Source organism: Oryctolagus cuniculus, chromosome 14 (assembly GCF_051225735.1).
Source record: "Oryctolagus cuniculus isolate XC-2025 breed Fujian yellow rabbit chromosome 14, ASM5122573v1, whole genome shotgun sequence".
NCBI classification, from domain to species: Eukaryota; Metazoa; Chordata; class Mammalia; order Lagomorpha; family Leporidae; genus Oryctolagus; species Oryctolagus cuniculus.
Window position 1 is genome coordinate 2,480,677 of NC_142880.1, and position 21,988 is coordinate 2,502,664.

The 21,988-nt window shown below is 53.9% G+C and overlaps 1 protein-coding gene across 4 annotated transcripts in view; it reads left to right on the forward strand.

Annotated features, from left to right (window-relative positions):
• The window catches only part of SCAMP1 (secretory carrier membrane protein 1), an 88,361-nt gene that overhangs the window by 55,671 nt on the left and 10,702 nt on the right, over positions 1-21,988 (forward strand). For all 4 annotated transcript variants that reach the window (XM_089312904.1, XM_051837592.3, XM_089312903.1 and 1 more), the window contains exons 7-8: positions 13,490-13,591; positions 17,687-17,804. In XM_089312904.1, coding sequence (XP_089169030.1) covers positions 13,490-13,591; positions 17,687-17,804 — 220 coding nt within the window. The remainder of the gene's footprint in view (positions 1-13,489; positions 13,592-17,686; positions 17,805-21,988) is intronic.

Sequence of the window (21,988 nt, forward strand, 5' to 3'; positions counted from 1 at the left end):
GCGAGATTTTGGCTTTTAAATCTTCTACGACTTAGAGAATAAGCTCCTGAAAGCCAGCTTTCTGCGCGACCCTTGAAGTCCCTTGGTGCCTTTCTTTGACAGGATTAGAATTCCTGGTAGGACATTTTTAGTTCTGACATTGTTGAGTCCCTAGGTCACGTTCTCGTCGCAGACTTTGCATCAGTTACCAGGTGCAGAGCAGAGCTGGGAGGAATACCCGTTCAGAGGGAAAGTCGGGGAAAGTGTTGACGTCACCAGTGGGCCTCCCGCCTGTGCCTTGGCCTCCCTTTGGCTGTGCCCGTCCTGCAGAGGTGAACCCGAGACGCACATGTTCAGGAGTGTTTTACAGCGCTGTTCCCCGGTGCAGAGTTAAACATGGAGTTACCACGGGCATGTTTTAGAAAGATTGGGACTCTGTTCTTAATTTTGTGTTTCCACAAACCACTTAGCAATATGCGATTAGGTAGTTATTGCTAGGTAAATAATGATGACGTAAATATTAGCTACAATAAGCATCAGGTAAGTAATTATTAGGCACATATTAGGTAATTACCAGTGAGGTGGCCTTGTTGGTCGGGAGCGAGCTGAGGAGAGATGCGTTTCCTGGCCACCTCACTCAGTCTGTGTCGTTCTGGTCAGACGGCGGTGACACCTCCCAGGTCCGGCGTTTGTGAGGTAAGCGTTAGCAGAATCCCGGAGAGGAGCAGAGACTGGGCACAACCTCCCTCTGTTCGCTCCATTGTTTACTTTGGGTGATCTGTAAGTGAATTCTGATTGGTTACACGTTACGTTTTATTTCCTTGAGTGAGTTGTTCTCACGTGACCCGGTCTGAGCCCAGGACTAAGGACGGACTTGGACTAAGGTGTCCATTATGTTGCCAGATAAAACGGAACTTAGAATGCCTCGTCTGATAATGTGTTTTAAGGGAGTTTTGTGTCTTTTATGTTTAATGTGTTTGTGTATTAATCTCTGGCTCCTTACATCTGCTGCTTGCTATACTAAACTTTGACTTCATTTTCTCTTCTTTTAGATGAATCTTTCATACACTCTTATTATTTTCTCCCTTTCCTTAGTACACATCTGCTGGCAGTGACCTCCCTCAGTTTCTGTTAGACCGAAGACGCTGTCGGGTCGTGTCCTTTTTTTGTTATTCCCGTGGTTTAGGCTCGGCGTGCCGGCTAAGTTCATACAGTGCGCCAGCACCAGCGGGTGCTCTTCCTCTGTTTTCCTCGTTGCTGTTGATAAGTTGGCTGTTTGCTGCGATAATACTTTCCCCCCCCCCTTTTTTTTTAAAGGAAATGTCTTTTACCTTGGGTTGTTTTAAAGATTTCCTTTTTGTGGTTTTCAGTATTTTTCTTTGTATTAATTCTGTAGACTTCTTGGTTTTATAGGTTGATTCTTTTTTAGCAGTTTAGAAAGAACTTGACGTTGTTTCTTGAGACACCGCTTCTGTATCTTTCTCTCTTGCAGGTTGAGTTCACATAAATTAGACCTTTTCATGCTCTTACGTAACTTTAATACCTTTTCTAGTTTTTCTTACTGAGGTTTCAGTTAGAATGTTTTCTGTTGACCTGTCTTCTCTCTGTCTCTTTAATCCTCTCTTCAGTATTATCTAGTCTGAAGTTAAACTCATATATTGCATTCTTTTTTTTTTAGTTTTATTTATTTATTTGAAAGTCAGAGTTACACAGGGAGAGAAGGAGAGGCAGAGAGAGAGAGAGAGGTCTTCCATCCACTGGTTCACTCCCCAACTGACTGCAACAGCCGGAGTAGCACCAATCTAAAGCCAGGAGCCAGGAGCTTCTTCCAGGTCTCCCACATGGGTGCAGGGGCCAAAGGACTTGGGCCATCTTCTACTGCTATCCCAGGGCACAGCAGAGAGCTGGATCAGAAGTGGAGCAGCCGGGTCTTGAACTGGTGCCCATATGGGATGCCAGCACTGCAGGTGGTGGCTTTACCTGCTACACCACAGCACTGGCCCCAATATTGCATTCTTAATTTTAGTAGTTTCAGTTTTATAACATGCACTCAAATCTTTTTAAAAAAGATTTTATTCTCTAACAAAAATCATTTTTTTTTTTTCTGTGCATACTTCAATATCTAGGTCACTCAGTGTATCTCTTTGTATTTTCTATTTTTCCTCTTATTTTTAAATCATATTGTACCCTCTTTTAGCATATTTAACAGATCTTGGTTATGTCTGGAAGCGATTAATGAGAAATCATAGAGGACTATGATGATGTTCAGCTGTTTCAGAGAAAATCCCCCTTTTTGCTCTGCTTGCTGGCCAGGGCTGACGTCAGCTCTGTCTCCTGCCCCTCTCTGTCTCTGTCTGTGGCTCTGTCCTCTGCTCTCGTCCAAGGTTTTCTCCCGGGAGCCCGGGTGTTCAGCAGGGCGTCTCCCCTGGCAAGTCCTGGACTCTCAGTGTGCTCCCGTAGGTTCAGAAGTCCAGGCTGTCTCCTGTTAGCGTTGGCTGTTGCTGGCATCTTCGGTCTTTTACTGAGAATCACGTAGAGGCTGTAGGATGGATGGTATCCCAGCAGGGGATACAGACGCAGCTAACAAGCAGAGCTTTTAGGAAGCCAGATGTTAAGAGGTCTGTCAGAATATAAAGTAATACCTCTTTTATCATGATTTCTCATTAATCTTGTTTATTAACTTGTCACTGATACTTTTTTTTCTACAAATGAATGAATGCTTTAGATACTTCTCTCTTTTAATACCGATTTGGTAAGTCAGGAGCTATAACCCACACAGTTTCCTGATGCTGTTGTTGGCTATTTGTCCCACGAGGGTTCCGTTTGCCTGGTGCTCAGTGTGGTGATGCTAAGAGGTAGTGGAACCTGTGAGAGTTAGGGGAGGGTGTTAGGTCACTGGGTTCTGCTCCATGAGAGACCAAGGTGGTTCTCAGGAGGAGGAGGTTGACAGAAAACAGCAGGCCCCGCCCCTTCCGACTCCCTGACTTTCTGTCCTTTTTTTTTTTAAAAAAGATTTATTTATTCATCTGAAAAGCCGACTTAGAGAGAGGAAGAGGCAGAGAGAGAGAGAAGTCTTCCATCTGCTGGTTCACTCCCCAAATGGCCCCAATGGCTAGAGCTGGGCTGACTGAAGCCAGGAGCCAGGAGCTTCATCCAAGGCTCCCTTGTGGGTGCAGGGGCACAAGGACTCGGGCCATCTGCTGCTGCTTTCCCAGGCCATAGCAGAGAGCGGGATCGGAAGTGGAGCAGCTGGGTCTGGAACTGGTGCCCGTGTGGGATGCCGGCACTGCCGGTGGCGGCTTTACCCGCTGTGCCACAGCGCCGGCCCCCGACTTCCTGTCTCACTGTGTGACCCCTTCCCCCTGTGCTGCTGCACTGTGGTGCCGTCAGCCCTCAGTCCCTCTCCAGGGTGGGCACGTGGGGCTCTCTGATCTGGGACCAGAGGGCTCAGTGTGCAGCCACGGTAAACCTCTCCTCCTTACGCGTTGCTTGGCTTGGGAGTCTTGTTACAGCATGGAAATGGGCGGGTACAGTTGGGATCCTTAACAGTTTCTACGAGCGAAAAGGAGTCTTGGGACCCAAAAAGTGTGAGAACGGTGCGCTGGGTCCTTGTCACCTTGGGGAGACCACAGGAAGCCACTCTGCCTCCAGAGGCTGCTGATGACATGGCTGCCTGAGAGGGAAGTGGGCTGCCTGTGAGGCCCAGTTCTGCTCGGTGTTGTTCCGCACCGCGTTGCCCGTCGTGTGTCTGGCTCCGCGGGACTCCCCGTGGTTCTGCCGGCTTGCCTGCTCCCCGGCAGGACCCGTCTCTGCAGCAGAGTGAGGGTGCTCAGCCACCGTGCTGCCCCGGGACAGAGTGGGTGTGGAAGGCCAGCCCAGGTGCGTGGTCCCCTGCATGCCAGAGAAGCTGCTGCCGCGGTGGCGGCTCTCCACAGACCCAGACAGACGCTCCATGCGTTTCATTCCTCTTGTGCTATTTTTGGTAGGGGTGTGGCGGACACCGGCGTAGAGTCAAGGTCAGAAGCCTGAAAGTGGTTTCAGACTTGGGAACTGTTGCTGGGTTGGTTTTTAGGTCACACCGTGAACAGTTTCAGCAGTAGTGCCCCCCCCCCCCATTAAAGTTCTGTTTGCTGCGTGCCAGCGGCCATCTGAGACGGGAGTGACGAGGACCGCGGTGACACGCCTGAGAGCTGGCAGCGCTGCCCGGGTGAGAAACACCGTTCTTCCCGCTGCCCAAGCCCCTGCCCGTGGGTGTCACCAGCCTGAAGTTAGTGGTGTCTGCGCATTCCCCTGTCACATCCCTGGAACCTCTGGTGGCTTGTAGACAGTGTGCTCGTTCCTGGTGGCTGTGCGGGGCCCCGTGCAGGTAGCCAGATCTGCCGATGCTCGGGTCACTGGGCGGCATAGCATTCGCTTTGTCCTGCACGTGGAGACCCTCTCTGCGTCAGCTGTGCCTCCGCCAGTGTAAGGTGGTTGCGTGAGGCTTCTTCAGAAGCTCACGGAGGCTGGGTTGTGACGCGGGGGGTGACGCTGCCTCCTGTGAGGCTGGCGTCCCGTACGGGAGTGCAGGTTTGGGTCCCAGCAGCTCTGCCCCTGATCCAGCGCTGTGCTGACGTGCCTGGGAGGTGGCCCAGGTGTTTGGACTGCTGCCAGCCACGTGGGAGACCAGGGTGAAGTTATTGGCTCCTTGCTTCGGCCCGCCCTGCCCTGGCTGTTGTAGCCATTTGGGAAATGAACCATTGAATCGAAGATCCCTTTGCCTATCTGTCTCTCCTTCTCTCTGTCTGTCACTCTCTTTCAAATCAGTGAAATCCTTAAAAAAAGTTCAGTAAGAAAAAATTGTGCATGGATGTCAGGATTTTCTGTACCTAATAAACTTACCTTTAATTCCACTTTTCTGCAGACTTTTTGTTGTACCTTCATGTTTGTTAAAAAGATTATTTCTAGTTATGTTGACCCCACCCATTTATCTTCTTCGGGGCTGTTGCCATTGAATAATTTGGACACTGAGGGAGTGAGAGGTGGCCCCGACCTGAGTCGTTGGAATTCCGCGTTGCGGTAGCTGGGGTCCGTTCCAGCTCCGGCTTCTGACTTCCGCTTCCTGAGGACGTGAACTCTGGGACGCGGTGGTGCTGGCTCAGGCAGTGGAGTTCCTGTTGCCATTTGGGAGGCCTGGGTAGCAGTCCCGGCGCAAGCTTTGGACCTGCCCTGGCCCCGTCCTGGCTGTGGCGGGCACTTGGGAAGTGAACCGCTGGACATGAGCTCATCCTGTCACTGCCTTTCTGCTCCTCAAGTAGATAAGTAAACATTTAACACAGTTGGTGGTGCAGCACTTACTTTTTAGTTCAGTTCTGATCCACTGAACTCTGTGCCTTTGCATGGACTAATGTCCCCTTCTTGATTAAATCAGTCTTCGAATTTTGTTCTTTGTTAAGATTTTTTTTTTTTTTTTTTTTGACAGGCAGAGTGGACAATGAGAGACAGAGAGAAAGGTCTTCCTTTGCCGTTGGTTCACCCCCAAATGGCCGGCGCAGCCGGCGCACCGCGCTGATCCGATGGCAGGAGCCAGGTGCTTCTCCTGGTCTCCCATGGGGTGCAGGGCCCAAGCACTTGGGCCATCCTCCACTGCACTCCCAGGCCACAGCAGAGAGCTGGCCTGGAAGAGGGGCAACCGGGACAGAATCCGGCACCCCAACCAGGACTAGAACCCGGTGTGCCGGCGCCGCAGGCCGAGGATTAGCCTAGTGAGCCGCGGCGCCGGCCAGTCCTTCTCATGTTGATTTGAGTGAAACTGCTTTCTCAGTTTCTTCCTTGGATTCTGTCTACACAGCAAACGTGCTGCTTATTTTCTCCAGCCCGGTTACCTTGAGTTGACCACCTTCCTTCGTCCCCACCCCCCTGTGGCCCTGTTAGACCGGCCACAGCTTCCCGCAGGTTGGGAACAGAGGTGGGAGGGGCGACGTCCTTCAGGGCTGGTGCTGGGAGCAGGCTGTCCTGTGGATGTGTTTGTTGTTTTGGTTTTAGGAACTCATTTCTGTTCTAGTTTGTGAGAGCTGCAATCGTGAACGCTATCAGTTTTCCACTTGCTTTTCTTTGTTGAGATGACCGTGTGATTTTTGTCCCATTATTTTATTGGTGTGAAGTATTGCCAGTTTCCTGCTGGCCTTTAGTAACGCCGTTCCGGCTCTTGGCGTGCTTTTGTGCAAAGATCTCTGTTTCCCTATCCTGTCGCAATCACTTTGCCCGAGAATTTCTCACGGCACAGGTCTGCTGGCTGTCAGTTTTCTGAATTGTATCTAACAAAGTCTTCATTTCTCATTCGTTTTTGAAAGATACCGTAATTCAGGGATGGGAGATCTGTTTTCTGCCAAAGGCCTTTTGGTTATAAGTGACATCTTCCACCCCTTCGAGTCCTGGCTGCTCTGCTTCTGATCCAGCTCCCTGCTAATGCACCTGGGGAGTCCTTGGGCCCTGACCCATGTGGGAGACCAGATGCAGCTCCTGGCTTCGACCCGGCCCAGCCCTGGCTGTTGTGGCTTTTGGGGAGTGAGCCGGTGGATGGAAGATCCCCCACCACCACCACTCTGCCTTTCAAATAGAATAAAATCAGTCTTAACTTTGGTTTCCTTTGGATGTGTCTGGCTTGTGGTTTCTGGTGGGAAGTTTGCTGTGGTACTCGACTTGTTCTTTTCTACGTAGAGTGCCTTCTTTTACTGCCTTCACGCCTGTATTTCTGTTTTTGGTTTTGGGCTTTTTCAATATGATATGCCAGAGTGCGTTGCGTGTGGGGTGTGTGTGTGTGTTCAGTGTTCATTCGCAGACCTCGCTAATGTTCCAGGATCTGTGGTCCCTTCTGCCTCGTCCGTTGCCTCCCTGGGCTCCTGGCTCAGGTGGCGATGCCGGTGCCCCTCGCTGCTTGGCTGTCCCCCCTGGTGCTGTCCCGTCTTTGCCTCATGGTCCGTGTGATTTCTGTTTCCAAGCTCACTGCTTCCTCCGCCCCGTCCCCAGCGGCTGGATTGATTGGTGCGTTCCTCAGAGGCGTTCTGCACGCTACAGCCTTCTTTGTGGCTGCCACGGCCGATGGTTCTTTCCTGCAGCTTGTGCGTGTGTGAGGGTTCCCCATCTGTCCACGTACGCAGCCCACCTTTCTGGCTGGAACGTGAAGCCTGCTAATCTTGCTTATTCTCAGCCCCGTGTCTGGTGGTGCTGGTGTCTGAGTTGTACCCGAGTCACTTCTTTGGGAGTGATCTGTCTGCTGGCGTATTCTTCCTGGTTTCTTTTTATTCCTGGGAATTTCTTGTTCACAGCTGGGCATCTTTTGAAAGCAAGAGAGACAGATAAGGAGATTTTTGTGCTGAGAAGTGGATATGCCTTTTCTGTTGTGCTAAGCCTTTCGTGTGTGAAGGGTGAGGGCAGGTTGCAGGCCGTCTAAGCGGGGACGGATGGGGTTTGGCTTCCCTTAGTACTCCACAGACATCGACTGCTGTGTCTTCCTTTGGTGGTGCCCTGAGTGTGTGTGCGGTGAGGCCTGATTTCCCAGAGGTCTTTGCTGCTCTGTCTTCCCATGGAGCCAAAGGGCCTCACCTGTCACTCTGCTCGCGAGCCTGTGAGGAAGGTCGGTGGGGTCTGCAGGGAGGAGGAGACAGTGCTGGCTGGGCCAGGCTCAGTCTTAGGCAGCTGGGTGTCCAGACCCTGCGTCTTCCTGTCTGTAAGGCATCTGTAACTGTGCAGCAGGACAGAGTCTGGTTCCCCCTGCTGGACGCAGGTTCCCTGTGCCCTGACGCGGCCTTGGTGGGTCTCTAGTCGTGCCCGGAGGAAGGTGGAGTTTGCTGTCCCTGCTCATCTCCTGCTGAAGGCTATTTTTTAAATTAATTTTTTTTGAAAGGCAGAGGTACAGAGAGGCAGAGGCAGAGAGAGAGAGAGAGAGAGATTGATTGATGTTCCATCCGCTGATTGACTCCCCAGATGGCCACAACGGCTGGAGCTGTGCTGATCCGAAGCCAGGAGCCAGGAGCATCTTTCAGTTTGCCACGTGGATGCAGGGGCCCAAGGACTTGGGCCATCTGTTGCTGCCTTCCCAGGCCATAACAGATAGCTGGATTGGAAGTGGAGCAGCTGGGACTTGAACCGGCACCCATATGGCACTGCATGCGGTGTTACTTGCTACCCACATCACCGGACCTGATAGCTGTTGTTTGGAAGGGATGATGGGGAGTGGTGGTGGCTGTTCTTCTGCCCCACACTTGGCCCCCAAGCCTGCAGTCCCTCTTCTGAGCGCTTGGGGCAGAGCCTGCCAGTGGGTGTGAAGTCCCAGGGTTCTGTGTTCTCACTCTGAGCAGCCTGCAGCTGCAGTGTCTCTGTCTCTCTGTCTCTGTCTCTCTCTCTCTCGTATATAATTTTCAGTGTCTGCTGTAGGTGAATGAGTGCTGGTCTTTGGCCTCTCCCCGAGTTGGGTTTCGGAGAGATGGAGAGCCCCTTTTAAGCACAGCGGTGAGTTTGCAGGTTGTCCAACCCTTCTGTTGTTGCTATTGAGGGTTAGGAGCTGTGGCTTCCCAGTCCTCCACAGTCTCCGCAGAAGCTTTCCCCCACTGCCTGTTAATTGCAGGTTGAGAGACGTGAGACGCTCCTTCTCAGGGACCACTGTTGTGGCTGGTAGGGTGAGTGGCTGGTGGGGTGAGTGGCTGGTAGGGTGAGTGGCTGGTGGGGTAAGCCTCCACCTGCAGTGCCGGCATCCCAGATGGACGCTGACTGGAGTCCCGGCTGCTCCACTTCCCATCCAGCTCTCTGCTATGGGCTGGGAAAGCAGCAGAAGATGGCGCAAGTCCTTGGGCCCCTGCACCCACGTGGGAGACCTGGAAGAAGCTCCCGGCTCCTGGCTGGGAATTGATCCAGCTCTGACCATTGTGGCCGTTTGGGGAGTAAACCAGCAGATGGAAGACCTCTCTCTGTCTCTCCCTCTCTGTCTGTAACTGTGCCTCTCAAGTAAATAAGTAAAAGCTTTAAAAAAAAATTCATTTTTGGACAGGAGACACATGTTTTTGGTCTTCAAATATTTTAACAATTACTACCTGTGAATCATTGTCAGCTATTTCCTTGTTACTTCTTGGAGTGAGCTGTTTCTGCAGGCAAGTCCGCTTTACAAGGCAGTCTCGTGCCGTCGTCACTCGCACTGTGGAGCAACACTGTGCTGTCACACGCCTGTGTCTCAGGGACTGGTGGAGCTGTGGCAGGAGGAGTTGATTCAGGCCTCGTTGACCTCAGTGTATCTTTAAAAAGGATTTCACTCGAAGGGCAGAGTGACACTCACAGATACAGATCTTCCGTCTGCTGGTTCACTCCCCAAGTGGCTGCAATGTCAGGGCTGCTCCCGGCGGAAGCTGGGAGCCAGGAACTCCTTTGGGTCTCCCCTGTGGGTGGCAGGGGCCTGAGCCCCGAGCCCTGGGGCCGTCCTCTGCTGCTTTTGTAGGCGCGTTAGCAGGGAGCTGGCTCGGAAGCAGAGCCGCCTGGGCTTGAACCAGTGCCCTGATGAGGTTTGCCAGTGTTGCTGTACCACAGTGCCAGCCCCAGCGTCAGGCTTTAAAATACCCATCACTTTGCAAGACCATATAGATGTATATTCTGAAACTGAAGGTGGTAATTTGGGGTAGAACTTTCCTGCTAAAAGTACGTTGCAACTTGGCAGTGAAGACCGAAGCCAGCTGCCTGGGATGCAGTTCTCCGGCAGGCTGGTCTGGAAGTGATAGGAAGCCTGTCATGCATTCCTTCAGACAGGAAGACTTAGGGAGATTCGTGAGGAATTACTACTGTTGATAGCGTAGATGTTTCATTGTAAATTAAGGCAGACGACAGCGTGAACCGTGTAGCTTAGGTCCATCTATAATGCTCTCTTACTGCATTTTCACCTTGCTTGATGCAGTATAAACGGCTGGCACAATCCACATCTGTTCATGTTAAAAGCCCTGAATAAACGTGGCCCGGGAAGGAACTTGGTCATACAGGTAGAAAGGGCGCCCGTTAACATTGTAGCTGGCAGCTGACAGCGCCCTGCTGGGGAGGACGGAAACCTCTCTGGGCAGATCAGGAGTGAGGAAGGACGTTGGCTCTTAGCGTTTCTGTGCAGTGTGGCCAGTGTTGCAGGCAAGACAGAGAAGTGAAGGCAAACGTATGGCAGCAGAAGCACGGCCGTCTGCAGATCACATGATGGCCCGTAGGGATGTGTGGATGCAGAGAAAGCCCTGCGCGGTCACAAGCGTCAGTGTTACCGTCAGGTGAATTCTCTTGGAACCGGTCTCAAGCAACGTTGAATTCCTGGAGTCGAGAGTTCAGAGGTACACCTGTTCAGAGGTCCGCCCGCCCGGGTGCAGGCTGTGGACTTGCAGTGCAGCACAGAAAGGACAGGTTTTTTTAAAAGATTTATTTTTATTTATTTGAAAGGCAGTTACAGAGAGAGACAGAGAGAGGTCTTCCATCTGCTGGTTCGCTCCCCAGTAGGCCACAACGGCCAGAGCTGCACCTATCTGAAGCCAGGAGTCAGGAGCTTCTTCCCGGTCTCCCACATGGGTGCAGGGGCCCAAGGACCTGGGCCATCTTCTACTGCTTTCTCAGGCCACAGCAGAGAGCTGGATTGGAAGTGGAGCAGCCAGGACTAGAACCGGTGCCCATATGGGATGCCAGCACTGCAGGCCAGGGCTTTACCCCAGTGCGCCACAGTGCCAGCCCTAAAAGGACGGTTTTTAAAGAACAGATGCTGGGATGGTGGAATGTCCGTATGCAGAAACATACAGGAATTTTCAATCCATGCTTGTAATGTATTAAAAAAAAGATTCGAAAGGAACATACTGGGACACATGGAAAAGTTTGTGGAAAATGGAATTAAAAAGCAAGCTTGGGAACAGGTGTTTGGCTCGCAGTCCAGAGTGCTTGGGTTCCATCGGTCTTGACTCAGTTCCAGCTCCCGTCAGGGCAGACCCTGGGAGGTGGCAGGCGATGACTCAGGTGATCGGGTCCCTGCCACGTGGGGCACCTGGATAGCACTCACCAGCTCCTGGCTCTAGCCCAGTCTTGCCAGCTGTGTGGGCATCTAGCAAGTGAACTGGCAGATGGCAGCTCTCTCTGCCTGCTTCTCAAGTAAATAAATGTGATACGTTTATTCTAGTGTGAAAAAAATAAAAATCATGTATATATGGATTTAAATGTAAAGTTGAAAAATAGAAAATTTAGGAAAACAGGCCAAAAAGAAAAAAAGCCCAACTTGTGTATTTGACATTGGAGAAGATTTCTGAGCTCCAAAAATATAGTCAGCGTCCTTGAAAGAGCAAACGGATAGTGGAGGTGAGAGAAAGGCAGAACTGAGAAGACACGCCGAGATGAAAAGATAAGCCACACACGGGGAAAATCTTTGAGAGTCCATTTGTGATAAAGGTTCTGTATGTGCAGCGTATGTATAAACTCTCCAATTCAAATGAGGGAGAAAACGACCCAAGTAAAATATCAGCAAAGATTTAAATAAAGAGTTCACCAGAAAAATTCCTTCTTTTTTTTTTTTTTTTTTTGAATTGTTCTATTGTTCAGCTGGATGACAAAAAGCATGCAGTGATGCATGTGTACTAGGAGACGAAATGACTCAGTAACAGTGTGTACTAGGAGACGCAGTGACCAGTAACAGTGTGTACAAGGAGACGCAGTGATCAGTAACAGTGTGTACTAGGAGACGAAATGACTCAGTAACAGTGTGTACTAGGAGACGCAGTGATCATTAACAGTGTGTACTAGGAGACACAGTGATCAGCAACAGTGTGTACTAGGAGACGCAGTGATCAGCAACAGTGTGTACTAGGAGACGAAATGACTCAGTAACAGTGTGTACTAGGAGACGCAGTGATCAGTAACAGTGTGTACTAGGAGACGCAGTGATCATTAACAGTGTGTACTAGGAGACGCAGTGACCAGTCACGGTGTGTACTAGGAGACGCAGTGAGCTCAGTAACAGTGTGTACTAGGAGACACAGTGATCAGTCACAGTGTGTACTAGGAGACGCAGTGATCAGTAACAGTGTGTACTAGGAGACGCAGTGATCAGCAACAGTGTGTACTAGGAGACAGATTGACTCAGTAACAGTGTGTAGTAGGAGACGCAGTGATCAGTAACAGTGTGTACTAGGAGACACAGTGATCAGTAATGGTGTGTACTAGAAGACGCAGTGACCAGTAACGGTGTGTACTAGGAAAATGTCAATAAACCCAAGGATGACACTGAATACACTGACCACAGTGGCTGTGTGGGGCATACTGCTTATTCCCAGTGCCGGGAGCTGAGGGTGGGCTGGGTGTTCGTTCACTGCCATGGGATGGCACATGGAAGAATCTCCCCTGAAGATTGTATGGCAGTTTATTAAAGATTCAGACCACACCTGCCTTACGTTTCTGCCCTTTCCTTGTGGATGCGTATCCAGGAAGCCAAGGACAATCTGTTCACGTGAACATTTGCGCATGCACGTTCCTGGCAGCTTTGTTTGGAGCAGTGCAAACCTAGGAACTGATGCCAGTGTCCACCATCACAAGGGAGTGCAGTGCAGCCCGTTGCATCCAGAGCCTGCCCAGCCGCGCACCAGTCACAGGTCCCTGCAGAGTGAGGCCGGCGCCGCGGCTCACTAGGCTAATCCTCCGCCTAGCGGCGCCGGCACACCGGGTTCTAGTCCCGGTCGGGGCGCCGGATTCTGTCCCGGTTGCCCCTCTTCCAGGCCAGCTCTCTGCTGTGGCCAGGGAGTGCAGTGGAGGATGGCCCAGGTGCTTGGGCCCTGCACCCCATGGGAGACCAGGAAAAGCACCTGGCTCCTGGCTCCTGCCATCGGATCAGCGCGGTGCGCCGGCCGCAGCGCGCCGGCCGCGGCGGCCATTGGAGGGTGAACCAACGGCAAAGGAAAACCTTTCTCTCTGTCTCTCTCACTGTCCACTCTGCCTGTCAAAAAAAAAATAAATAAAAAATAAAAAAAAATAAAAAAACAGGTCCCTGCAGAGTGGAGCAGTAGGCATGTGTGCTGGGACCCACTCACCTAGGTCTCTGAAATGCACCAGCTGTAGTGACCAGACGTGTGTCCAGGCGAGGGAGCGGCTAGAGGAGAGGGTTACCCAGGGGCCCCCGGATATTTGAGGATGGGTGAGATCCTGATGTATACCGTCAGAATGCGAATCTTAAGTATTTGTTGTTTATTACGTACTAATAATGAGTCTATGAGGCTATTGAATGACAAGTGGAAAACCAGATAGTTTCCTTTGTTAAGATGCACTGTGGCACAGGCAACTGAAGTGACAAAGTGGCTTTGGGACAATGGCATCATGTGACGTTAGCGTGAAGGTTTCCAGACATTAGTGCATTATGACTTAATTTCAGCCCCCTTTCTGTTAATTTTTGTCTGAGGTTTGAGTGTTAGTCACATCTGAGTGTAGAAGATAGGAGAGAGGTGCCGCGTCTGCCTTCTTACCCTTCTCCCCTCCTCTGGCCTCTCTCCAGGAGTGACAGTTCATTCCGATTCTTCGTGTTCTTCTTCGTCTACATCTGTCAGTTCGCTGTGCATGTGCTGCAGGCTGCAGGATTTCATAATTGGGGAAATTGGTAAGTTACTTACCTTTCCTATTTCAGGTTGTTAACCTGGTATCTTGATGTACCTTTCGGCTTTTTAAAATCGTTAACACAGAAGAGTCAAGTTAGCAAATATAAACAAAACCAAAAACAGTAAAAGGAAAAACAATTAAAAACGTTCTGAGGCATAGCCTTTGGACAGACCATTCTCACTGAAGATTATGTCCCCATTCAAGAAGCCGTTTGAAGGAAAGTGTGTATGAATGGGCCTGCACAGCTGCCGAGGGTGGGAGGAAGAGGCCGTGGGTGGCGGATGGGAGAGAAAGGAACCGGGCGACCTGGCAGGTGCAGGGTCCCTGCTGCGGGGGAGGTACTGCTGTAGCACTCCAGCACACGTGCCTTGTGGTGCACACATGCAGGGACCTGGTCTGTGGAGCGTGCGATCCCCGCATACCCACGCACACACGCGTCTGGCGTGCTGAGCCGTTCTCAGCGTGGGTCTCAGCGTGGAAGGCTGCTCTCCCAGTGCGGGTCCTCAGAAACTGGAACTGTGCGGCCCGGCCGGGAGATTGCAGCGGGCTTAGGTCTCCTTTCTCCCACACAGCAGCAAACATCTCTAGTGAAATGGCGAGCGGAAGGATCCGTGGCTCTAAGTTACTTGTCTTCGTCTCTGGAGTTGTGTGTGGTTGAGCTCTGTGCTGGTGGTGCTGCCCGTGTCCCTGGGCACGCGTGGCTCTGTGTCCTGGCCACTACTCAGCAGTGACTGCTGGGCGCTTCCGCAGGCTCCTGGCTGCATTCGTCCACGTGTTGCTGCCCGTGTCCCTGGGCATGCGTGGCTCTGTGACCTGGCCACTACTCAGCAGTGACCGCTGGGCGCTTCCACAGGCTCCTGGCTGTGTTTGTCCACGTGCTGCTGCCCGTGTCCCTGGGCACGCGTGGCTCTGTGTCCTGGCCACTACTCAGCAGTGACCGCTGGGCGCTTCCGCAGGCTCCTGGCTGCATTCGTCCACGTGTTGCTGCCCGTGTCCCTGGGCACGGGTGGCTCTGTGTCCTGGCCACTACTCAGCAGTGACCGCTGGGCGCTTCCGCAGGCTCCTGGCTGCGTTTGTCCACACGGAAAACTCCTGTGGGTCTTTAGGATTGGTTCCTGGAAAGCAGTTCTCTGTGTTACTTTAAGTAGTGTTTTCAGTCTTTGGCACTTTAGGGAGAGGAAATGCTGAGTTTAAAAATAGACTGATTACTTCAGTAGCAGAAGATCTGGTGAACTTGAAGTCATTCCTTCTGCGTTTTAGCACAGTGAGGGGAGGATGTTAGCACTGAGGAGGTGGTTGTGTTAGGGCTGCCTAGCATGGAGGAGGCTGCCCCTGTGGGGGACACAGGTCAGCCTCGTGTCACTGGGATGTGTGGGGGCACAGGTCAGCCTCGTGTCACTGGGAAGTGTAGGGGCACAGGAGCGACCTCGTGTCACTGGGATGTGTGGGGACACAGGTCAGCTTCGTGTCACTGGGATGTGTGGGGACACAGGAGTGACCTCGTGTCACTGGGATGTGTGGGGACACAGGTCAGCTTCGTGTCACTGGGATGTGTGGGGACACAGGAGTGACCTCGTGTCACTGGGATGTGTGAGGACACAGGAGTGACCTCGTGTCACTGGGATGTGTGGGGACACAGGTCGACCTCATGTCACTGGGATGTGTGGGGACACAGGAGTGACCTCGTGTCACTGGGATGTGTGGGGGCACAGGTCAGCCTCGTGTCACTGGGATGTGTGGGGACACAGGAGTGACCTCGTGTCACTGGGATGTGTGGGGACACAGGAGTGACCTCGTGTCACTGGGATGTGTGGGGGACACAGGAGTGACCTCGTGTCACTGGGATGTGTGAGGACACAGGAGTGACCTCGTGTCACTGGGATGTGTGGGGACACAGGAGTGACCTCGTGTCACTGGGATGTGTGGGGACACAGGAGTGACCTCGTGTCACTGGGATGTGTGGGGGACACAGGTCAGCCTCGTGTCACTGGGATGTGTGGGGACACAGGTTGACCTCGTGTCACTGGGATGTGTGAGGACACAGGAGTGACCTCGTGTCACTGGGATGTGTGGGGACACAGGAGTGACCTCGTGTCACTGGGATGTGTGGGGACACAGGAGTGACCTCGTGTCACTGGGATGTGTGGGGACACAGGTCAGCCTCGTGTCACTGGGATGTGTGGGGACACAGGAGTGACCTCGTGTCACTGGGATGTGTGGGGACACAGGAGTGACCTCGTGTCACTGGGAAGTGTAGGGACACAGGAGTGACCTCGTGTCACTGGGATGTGTGGGGACACAGGTCAGCCTCATGTCACTGGGATGTGTGGGGACACAGGTCAGCCTCATGTCACTGGGATGTGTGGGGACACAGGTTGACCTCGTGTCACTGGGATGTGTGGGGACACAGGTTGACCTCGTGTCACTGGGATGTGTGGGGACACAGGAGTGACCTCGTGTCACTGGGATGTGTGGGGGACACAGGAGTGACCTCGTGTCACTGGGATGTGTGGGGACACAGGAGTGACGTCGTGTCACTGGGATGTGTGGGGACACAGGAGTGACCTCGTGTCACTGGGATGTGTGGGGACACAGGAGTGACGTCGTGTCACTGGGATGTGTGGGGGACACAGGAGTGACCTCGTGTCACTGGGATGTGTGGGGACACAGGTCAGCCTCGTGACACTGGGATGTGTAGGGACACAGGAGTAACCTCGTGTCACTGGGATGTGTGGGGACACAGGTCAGCCTCGTGACACTGGGATGTGTAGGGACACAGGTCAGCCTCGTGTCACTGGGATGTGTGGGGGACACAGGAGTGACCTCGTGTCACTGGGATGTGTGGGGACACAGGTCGACCTCATGTCACTTGGATGCACATAGATTGAGCTTTTATTTTGAGGGCCCCGGAGATCGGTGTGTGGTTGTGAGAAGTGGCGCATGGAGAGCCCAGGGCCCTTCTCCGTTCCCTCCAGTGGCAGTATCTTGGAAAAGTGTAGTAAAGTACAAACACCAGAATCTTGGCATTGGTGGTGTTAAGACACAGCGTTTGCCTAGTCCCAGAGAGGGCCTCGTGTGGCCGGTTTCCAGCCCCACTCAGGCGCTGCTGCCTCTGCTGGGCCCTGAGCCCTGGCCAGCACTGGCCTGGGTGTGGGTTCTGTCACTTTGTCCTCTGGAGGGTGTTCCATAGGGACAGTCGTAGAGTAGCTGGCTCTGGCTGCTCTCTGGAGACCCTTCCGGGCTGGGGGTCATCGGTGTATCCCCGTGGTCTGGAGTAGTAGTCGTGGTTGGCTGCGTCACGGGGTGTTACTGATGTCGAAGCTCTCTGGATTGTCCACAGCGTGGTGCTGTTACGAGTTGAGCTGCTGTGAGCTCCCGTGACCAGGTCATTGTGTGGACCTGCGTGTTCTTTCTTGGGGGTGGATTCCCTCGAGTGTGCTGTTGGTTGTGCAGAAGTTGCGTGTCGGGTGCACGTTAACAAGCTGACAGACTAGCACGGCTGTTCCGCGGTGGCTCCCAGCGGCAGTCGTGAGGGCCACGCCCTCCGCAGCCTCCCGTGGCGCCCGGTGCTGTCCCCGCTTGTCTCTGTAGCGGTTCTGGTGGTGTGGACATTCGCCGCTGAGGCTGGGCTGATAGGCTGAGCCTGTCCGTGGGCCTGAGGCCGTCTTAGACCACTCTTCAGGATTTGCCCATTTCAGGGGATACACAGAACTTTGAAAGTTCTTTGCATAGTCTAGGTGCTAATCCTTTGTTGGAAATAGTTGGCGAATATTGTATTCTGTGATCCAGGAGACTTTAAAATGAGCACAAAAAGACACAGTGATGGACTCGTAGGCCTGAGAATCGCAGCCCCCGTGTAATGGAGGCCCAGGAGCCGGGGCTGTGCCGCTGAGTGGCAGTGGCCCTGGGGGGTCCGCGCGGGCGGCCGCTCCCTGGGAGAGAGGACCCGAGCGGCATCCTCCAGTGCCGCTCCCGGGAGGGACGGGGGTTGGTGGAGGCGTGAGGAGCGTGGACAGGAAGTGTCAGACAGGTGATGTCTTTGCCGCGAGCGCCGGCCGCCCCACCTGATGCTGCCTCTCTCTCTCTGGCTGCGCAGCGGTTGGATCTCCTCCCTCACGGGCCTCAACAGGAGCATCCCGGTGGGCATCATGATGATCCTCATAGCGGCGCTCTTCACGGCCTCCGCCGTCATCTCGCTCGTCATGTTCAAGAAGGTAAGCGCCGCCCCGGGAGGTCCTCCCTGCCGTGTCTCCCTGCTGGGGTGCAGCTTGCTCTCTGGGGATTACTCCTTTAAATTCCAGTTCTTCATAGGTATATTCTGGAAAGTCACATCGCCTCTCGAACTAATCATAGAAAGAGAATATTGTAAAATCCTGCTAGTCCTTTCAGCCACGGAAGGGTCCACCTCATCTTTAAAATGTGGGTTTTTAAAGTAGACTCTAATGTATTGCTTTGAACAGGAAGGATTTTAGCCTGATTAATAACTAGAAGTAATACTGTCATGTGGAGTGTGTGTTTTATCCCTGTTTAAAACTTAAAGACACTGAATTATTTATCCAAGGGTATACAGTGAACTTCTGACAGGTCCAGGCTAGATGGACGTGAATTTCGCCTTTAGCGACTCCCAGTTATCTTAGCTACACGTTTCGTGTGTTGTCATAGCCTTTTGCAAAGAATCACGTTTTGTGGGTGATGAATGTTTTTATTTATTTAAGTTTTGTGCATTGGATGTTTTTGGTCTTGGCATGTATTCAAACGTGATACAGAGGCCCTGTGGATAACAGTCATGTTTTAAAATGGTAACGATTCTTTGGTGGGTCTTACTTTGAATAAGTAAGTCCTTAGCGTATTGACGAACGTGAAGTCCTCACAGCATTGTGTCTTTTTGTTATCTAGTAACTTGGAAAACTTGCACGTACAGGCAGCGTGTAGATTAATCGTACCTGCATTGAAGACCACCCTGCGTTCCGGAAGCTCTTCAGTCATGTAGTTGCTTTCTGTCCTTTGAAAACCCCATGAAATAAATAAAAGGAAAAAGGAGGGGCAGGTGTTCAGCCGGCAGGTAGTGCACCTGCGTCCCACGTCCCACCTGAGTTCCTGCTCCAGCTGCTCGCTAATCCAGACCTTGGGAGGTAGCAGGTGGCTGGGTCCCTGCCGGCCCACGTGGGAGACCTGCGTGGAGCTCCTGGCTCCTGGCTTTGGCCTGGCCCAGCCCTGGCTGTTGTGGCCCTTGGGGGAGTGAAGTAGCAGGTGGAACCCTCCCTCTCTCTGGCTCGGCTGCTCATAGTAAACCGGGAGTGGAGTTCTGCTTACCGAGGCCAGGAGTCTGCCTGGCAGAATGCGGCCTCTGCGCCCCAGGCAGTCCCGCCCCCGGGCCTCTGCATCTTCCTCCCTCTGTCTCTGTGTGCAGCGTGTAAATGGAGGCCTTCAGCTCCGTCAGCGCTCTGTGCTTTGCTGGAGCCCCGTGTCTGCCCCTCCTGGGTGACCCCTGGTTGATTGGGGTCCCCATCTTGAGATGGCATCGTCACCGACCCTTTCCTTCTCTCTCCACTCTCCTGTTCTTCCAGACACTCCCATTCGTCTTCAGGAGCCGTGTGCTGAGACCGCGTGTTCCAGGATTCTGCCTGTAGGACGGGGCCCAGATAGGCAAAGCGAGAGAGACAGAACGTAGACCATGGCTGCCCAGGGCTGGCGTGGGCTCAGGGCTGTGGAATTTCTCTGTGCGGTGATAAAAATGTTCCCAGAGTAGGTTCTACAGATGTTGTCATCACAACTCTGTAGGTAGAACTGTACAGATTTTAAATCTCAGTGAAGCTGTTTGCTTTCTCAGATTTATTTGACAGTGTTAGGGAGAGACAGAGAAAGATGAGAGAGAGAGAGAGAGAGATCATCAGTCTAACTTATTACCAAATGGCGGCAGTGGCTGGGGCTGGAGCAAGCTGAAGCCAGGAGCCTGGTGTCCATCTGGGTCTCTCAGGTGGGTAGCAGAGGCCCAAGCACATGGGACATTCTGTGCTGCACATTAACAAGGAACTGGATCAAAAGCGGAGCAGTCGGGACCCCAGCTGCGCTCCTGTGGGTGCCGGCGTCACAGGCTGGGGCTGACCCTGCAGTGAAGTTGCTTTTTGTTGAGTGCCCCTGTGAGTGAGACGCACCGAGCACCTGCGGTGGCTCCACGAGACACCCGTGTCCCTGCTCCGCTCCCTCTCAGCCTCTCAGCGTCCTCTCCACCTCCCTCCTTTCCGTTCCTGTCGTTTTCACAGGCCACTCACGGCCCCTACTCCTCTCAGTCCATTTCATCTGTAGTTACTGTTTTAGTCTAACAAAAACCCAAAAACCCAGACCCACAGGTTTTTGTGTGGACCTGGAGGTGAGGGTGGAAGAAGGGTGCGTGAGACATTTCACGGCTCCTGTGGCCACGCACACCCTGCTGCGCGGGGTCTGCACACACGGCACTGTGGTCACCTCTGTCCCTGCTGCTGCCTGACCTGGGTGCCCACGCGAGACCACGCTGGCCCTGCTGCCCTTCTTCACAGTCTCCCTCGAGAGTCCGTGTCATCAGCTTCCTGCCGCCCCCCTTGCTTAGGGAGCTCCCGGTGGCCTTGTTTGTCATGGCGCGGGCACGGCAGCCACGTGGTGGGGGTGCCCAGCTTGTGAGCACTGCAGGTGAGGGCGTCTCGGCTCTGAGATGCTCCTCTGCCTGCGGCCCTGAGCCCCGAGCCCCGAGACGGGCTGCGGAGGGCGTGGGGCGGTGTCGCCGCTGCGCTCCTGGCTGTGGGTTGTGGGCGTGCAGGCTGAGTTCTGCCCACTCGGGGCAGTGGCGCGCAGTGAACGCAGTGGGAGTGCTCCCCCCCCTCCCCAGGGCTTGGTGTGAGGACTGAGGAATGGGGCCTCCTCAGAGCAAGTCTCCCCTCTGGTCGCTGACCCCGTGTCATGTTACAGCCCTGGTGTAGTGTGCAGTGTTTGCCCACAGAGACTGGGCGTGGCTCACTCGGCCTCCAGGGCGCGCCGCGGGGAGGCAGGCGAAGGCACGGCCGAGGCTGAAGCGCGTGTCCATGGCTGGGGTTCCTGGTCCTCAGAGGGACCCCGCTGCTGTCCCTGAGGCCGACAGCTGAGTGGCTGCGGCACCTCACCTTGCAGGATACACTTCCGAAAGCCAGCTGGCCCGTCCGCCGGGCAGCACTAGGTGAGCGCTTCATGAGCGTCAGCGACCGCCCTGTGACCTTGGCGCCAGTCTTTGGAGAAGCCCTTTGTTACTCCACACGTGTCCTTAGGGTGTTCTATAAAACCAGAATCAGGACAGATTGAGAGCGAGTCGAGGGCTGCGCGGGGTGCTGCAGGTGCCACCCAGACAACCACGTCAGACAACCGCGGGGCACGTTTACGTTCCGGACCCGAGCACAAGGAGCTCACGCTGTGGCCGGGCAGAGGCCAGTGAGCAGGCCCCACAATCCAGGGGCTTGACGGCCGACGCAGAGGGCAGTGTGGGAGCAGTCCTGGAGGTGCCTCTCAGTCCTGAGCATGGCCTCAGCCGTCGCGGTGGCTGTTACTCGAGTGTGGGGCCAGGGGCGGGGAGAGGAGGCTGAGACGGTGCCAGGGAGTGGGGGCACCAGGCAGTCCCATGGCGGACACGGGGAGTTGAAGGTGGCTCGGAAGGGGTGGGAGATGAGCTTGGGGCCTGAGCTGAGGGAAGGAGAAAGGTGGGGTGTTGGTGGAGGAGAGGGAAGAGGACTTCGCACGCGTCACTTGTCACATCCTGCAGGAAACCTGGGTAAGAAATCGGCATCCTCTCCAGCAGATGGTACCGTGGTAGCAGCCAGGTCCCCATGAGCTGTGGAAGTGCTCTGGGCTGGTCTCGGGCCCCTGGGGCAGAACTGGGGCCGGCGAGACAGGGAGGGGAGCACTGCTGGCCGTCTGCACGGTGGTGGAGGAAGCTGAACCAGGGCGTGGGGTGATCCTGGGTGAGAGGCGGTGACAGGCGGCCAGAGCTTGACCTGGGCTGGCTGGGGTGGGAGCACACAGGGTGGCCCCCGGGTCAGGTGAGAGGAGAGAGCAGTAAGAGACCTGTGAGTGATGTTTCCACCTTCGGATATGGAAGCTGTGAGGTGCTGGTGGGGCGGTGAAGGGTAAGTACCTGGCGCGGTTTTGCATGTTCAAATTAAGAGCAAGGGGAGCGCTTGGGCTGGATTTCCAGACCTGGAAGCATTGATTTCTGACAGTGGGTGAAGGCTGGAAGTGGGGGTGGGGTGTGGAGGGCGGCGGAGGTGAGAGCCCAGGGTTCGGGGTCGGCCGTGGAGGGCGAGCCTCTGGCGTGTGCTGCCCGCCGTCTTCGTCGGCAGTGTGCCTTCCGTCCCCCGGCACGCGTCTTTGCGGGCTGCAGCGTGTGAACTGGAGCGTG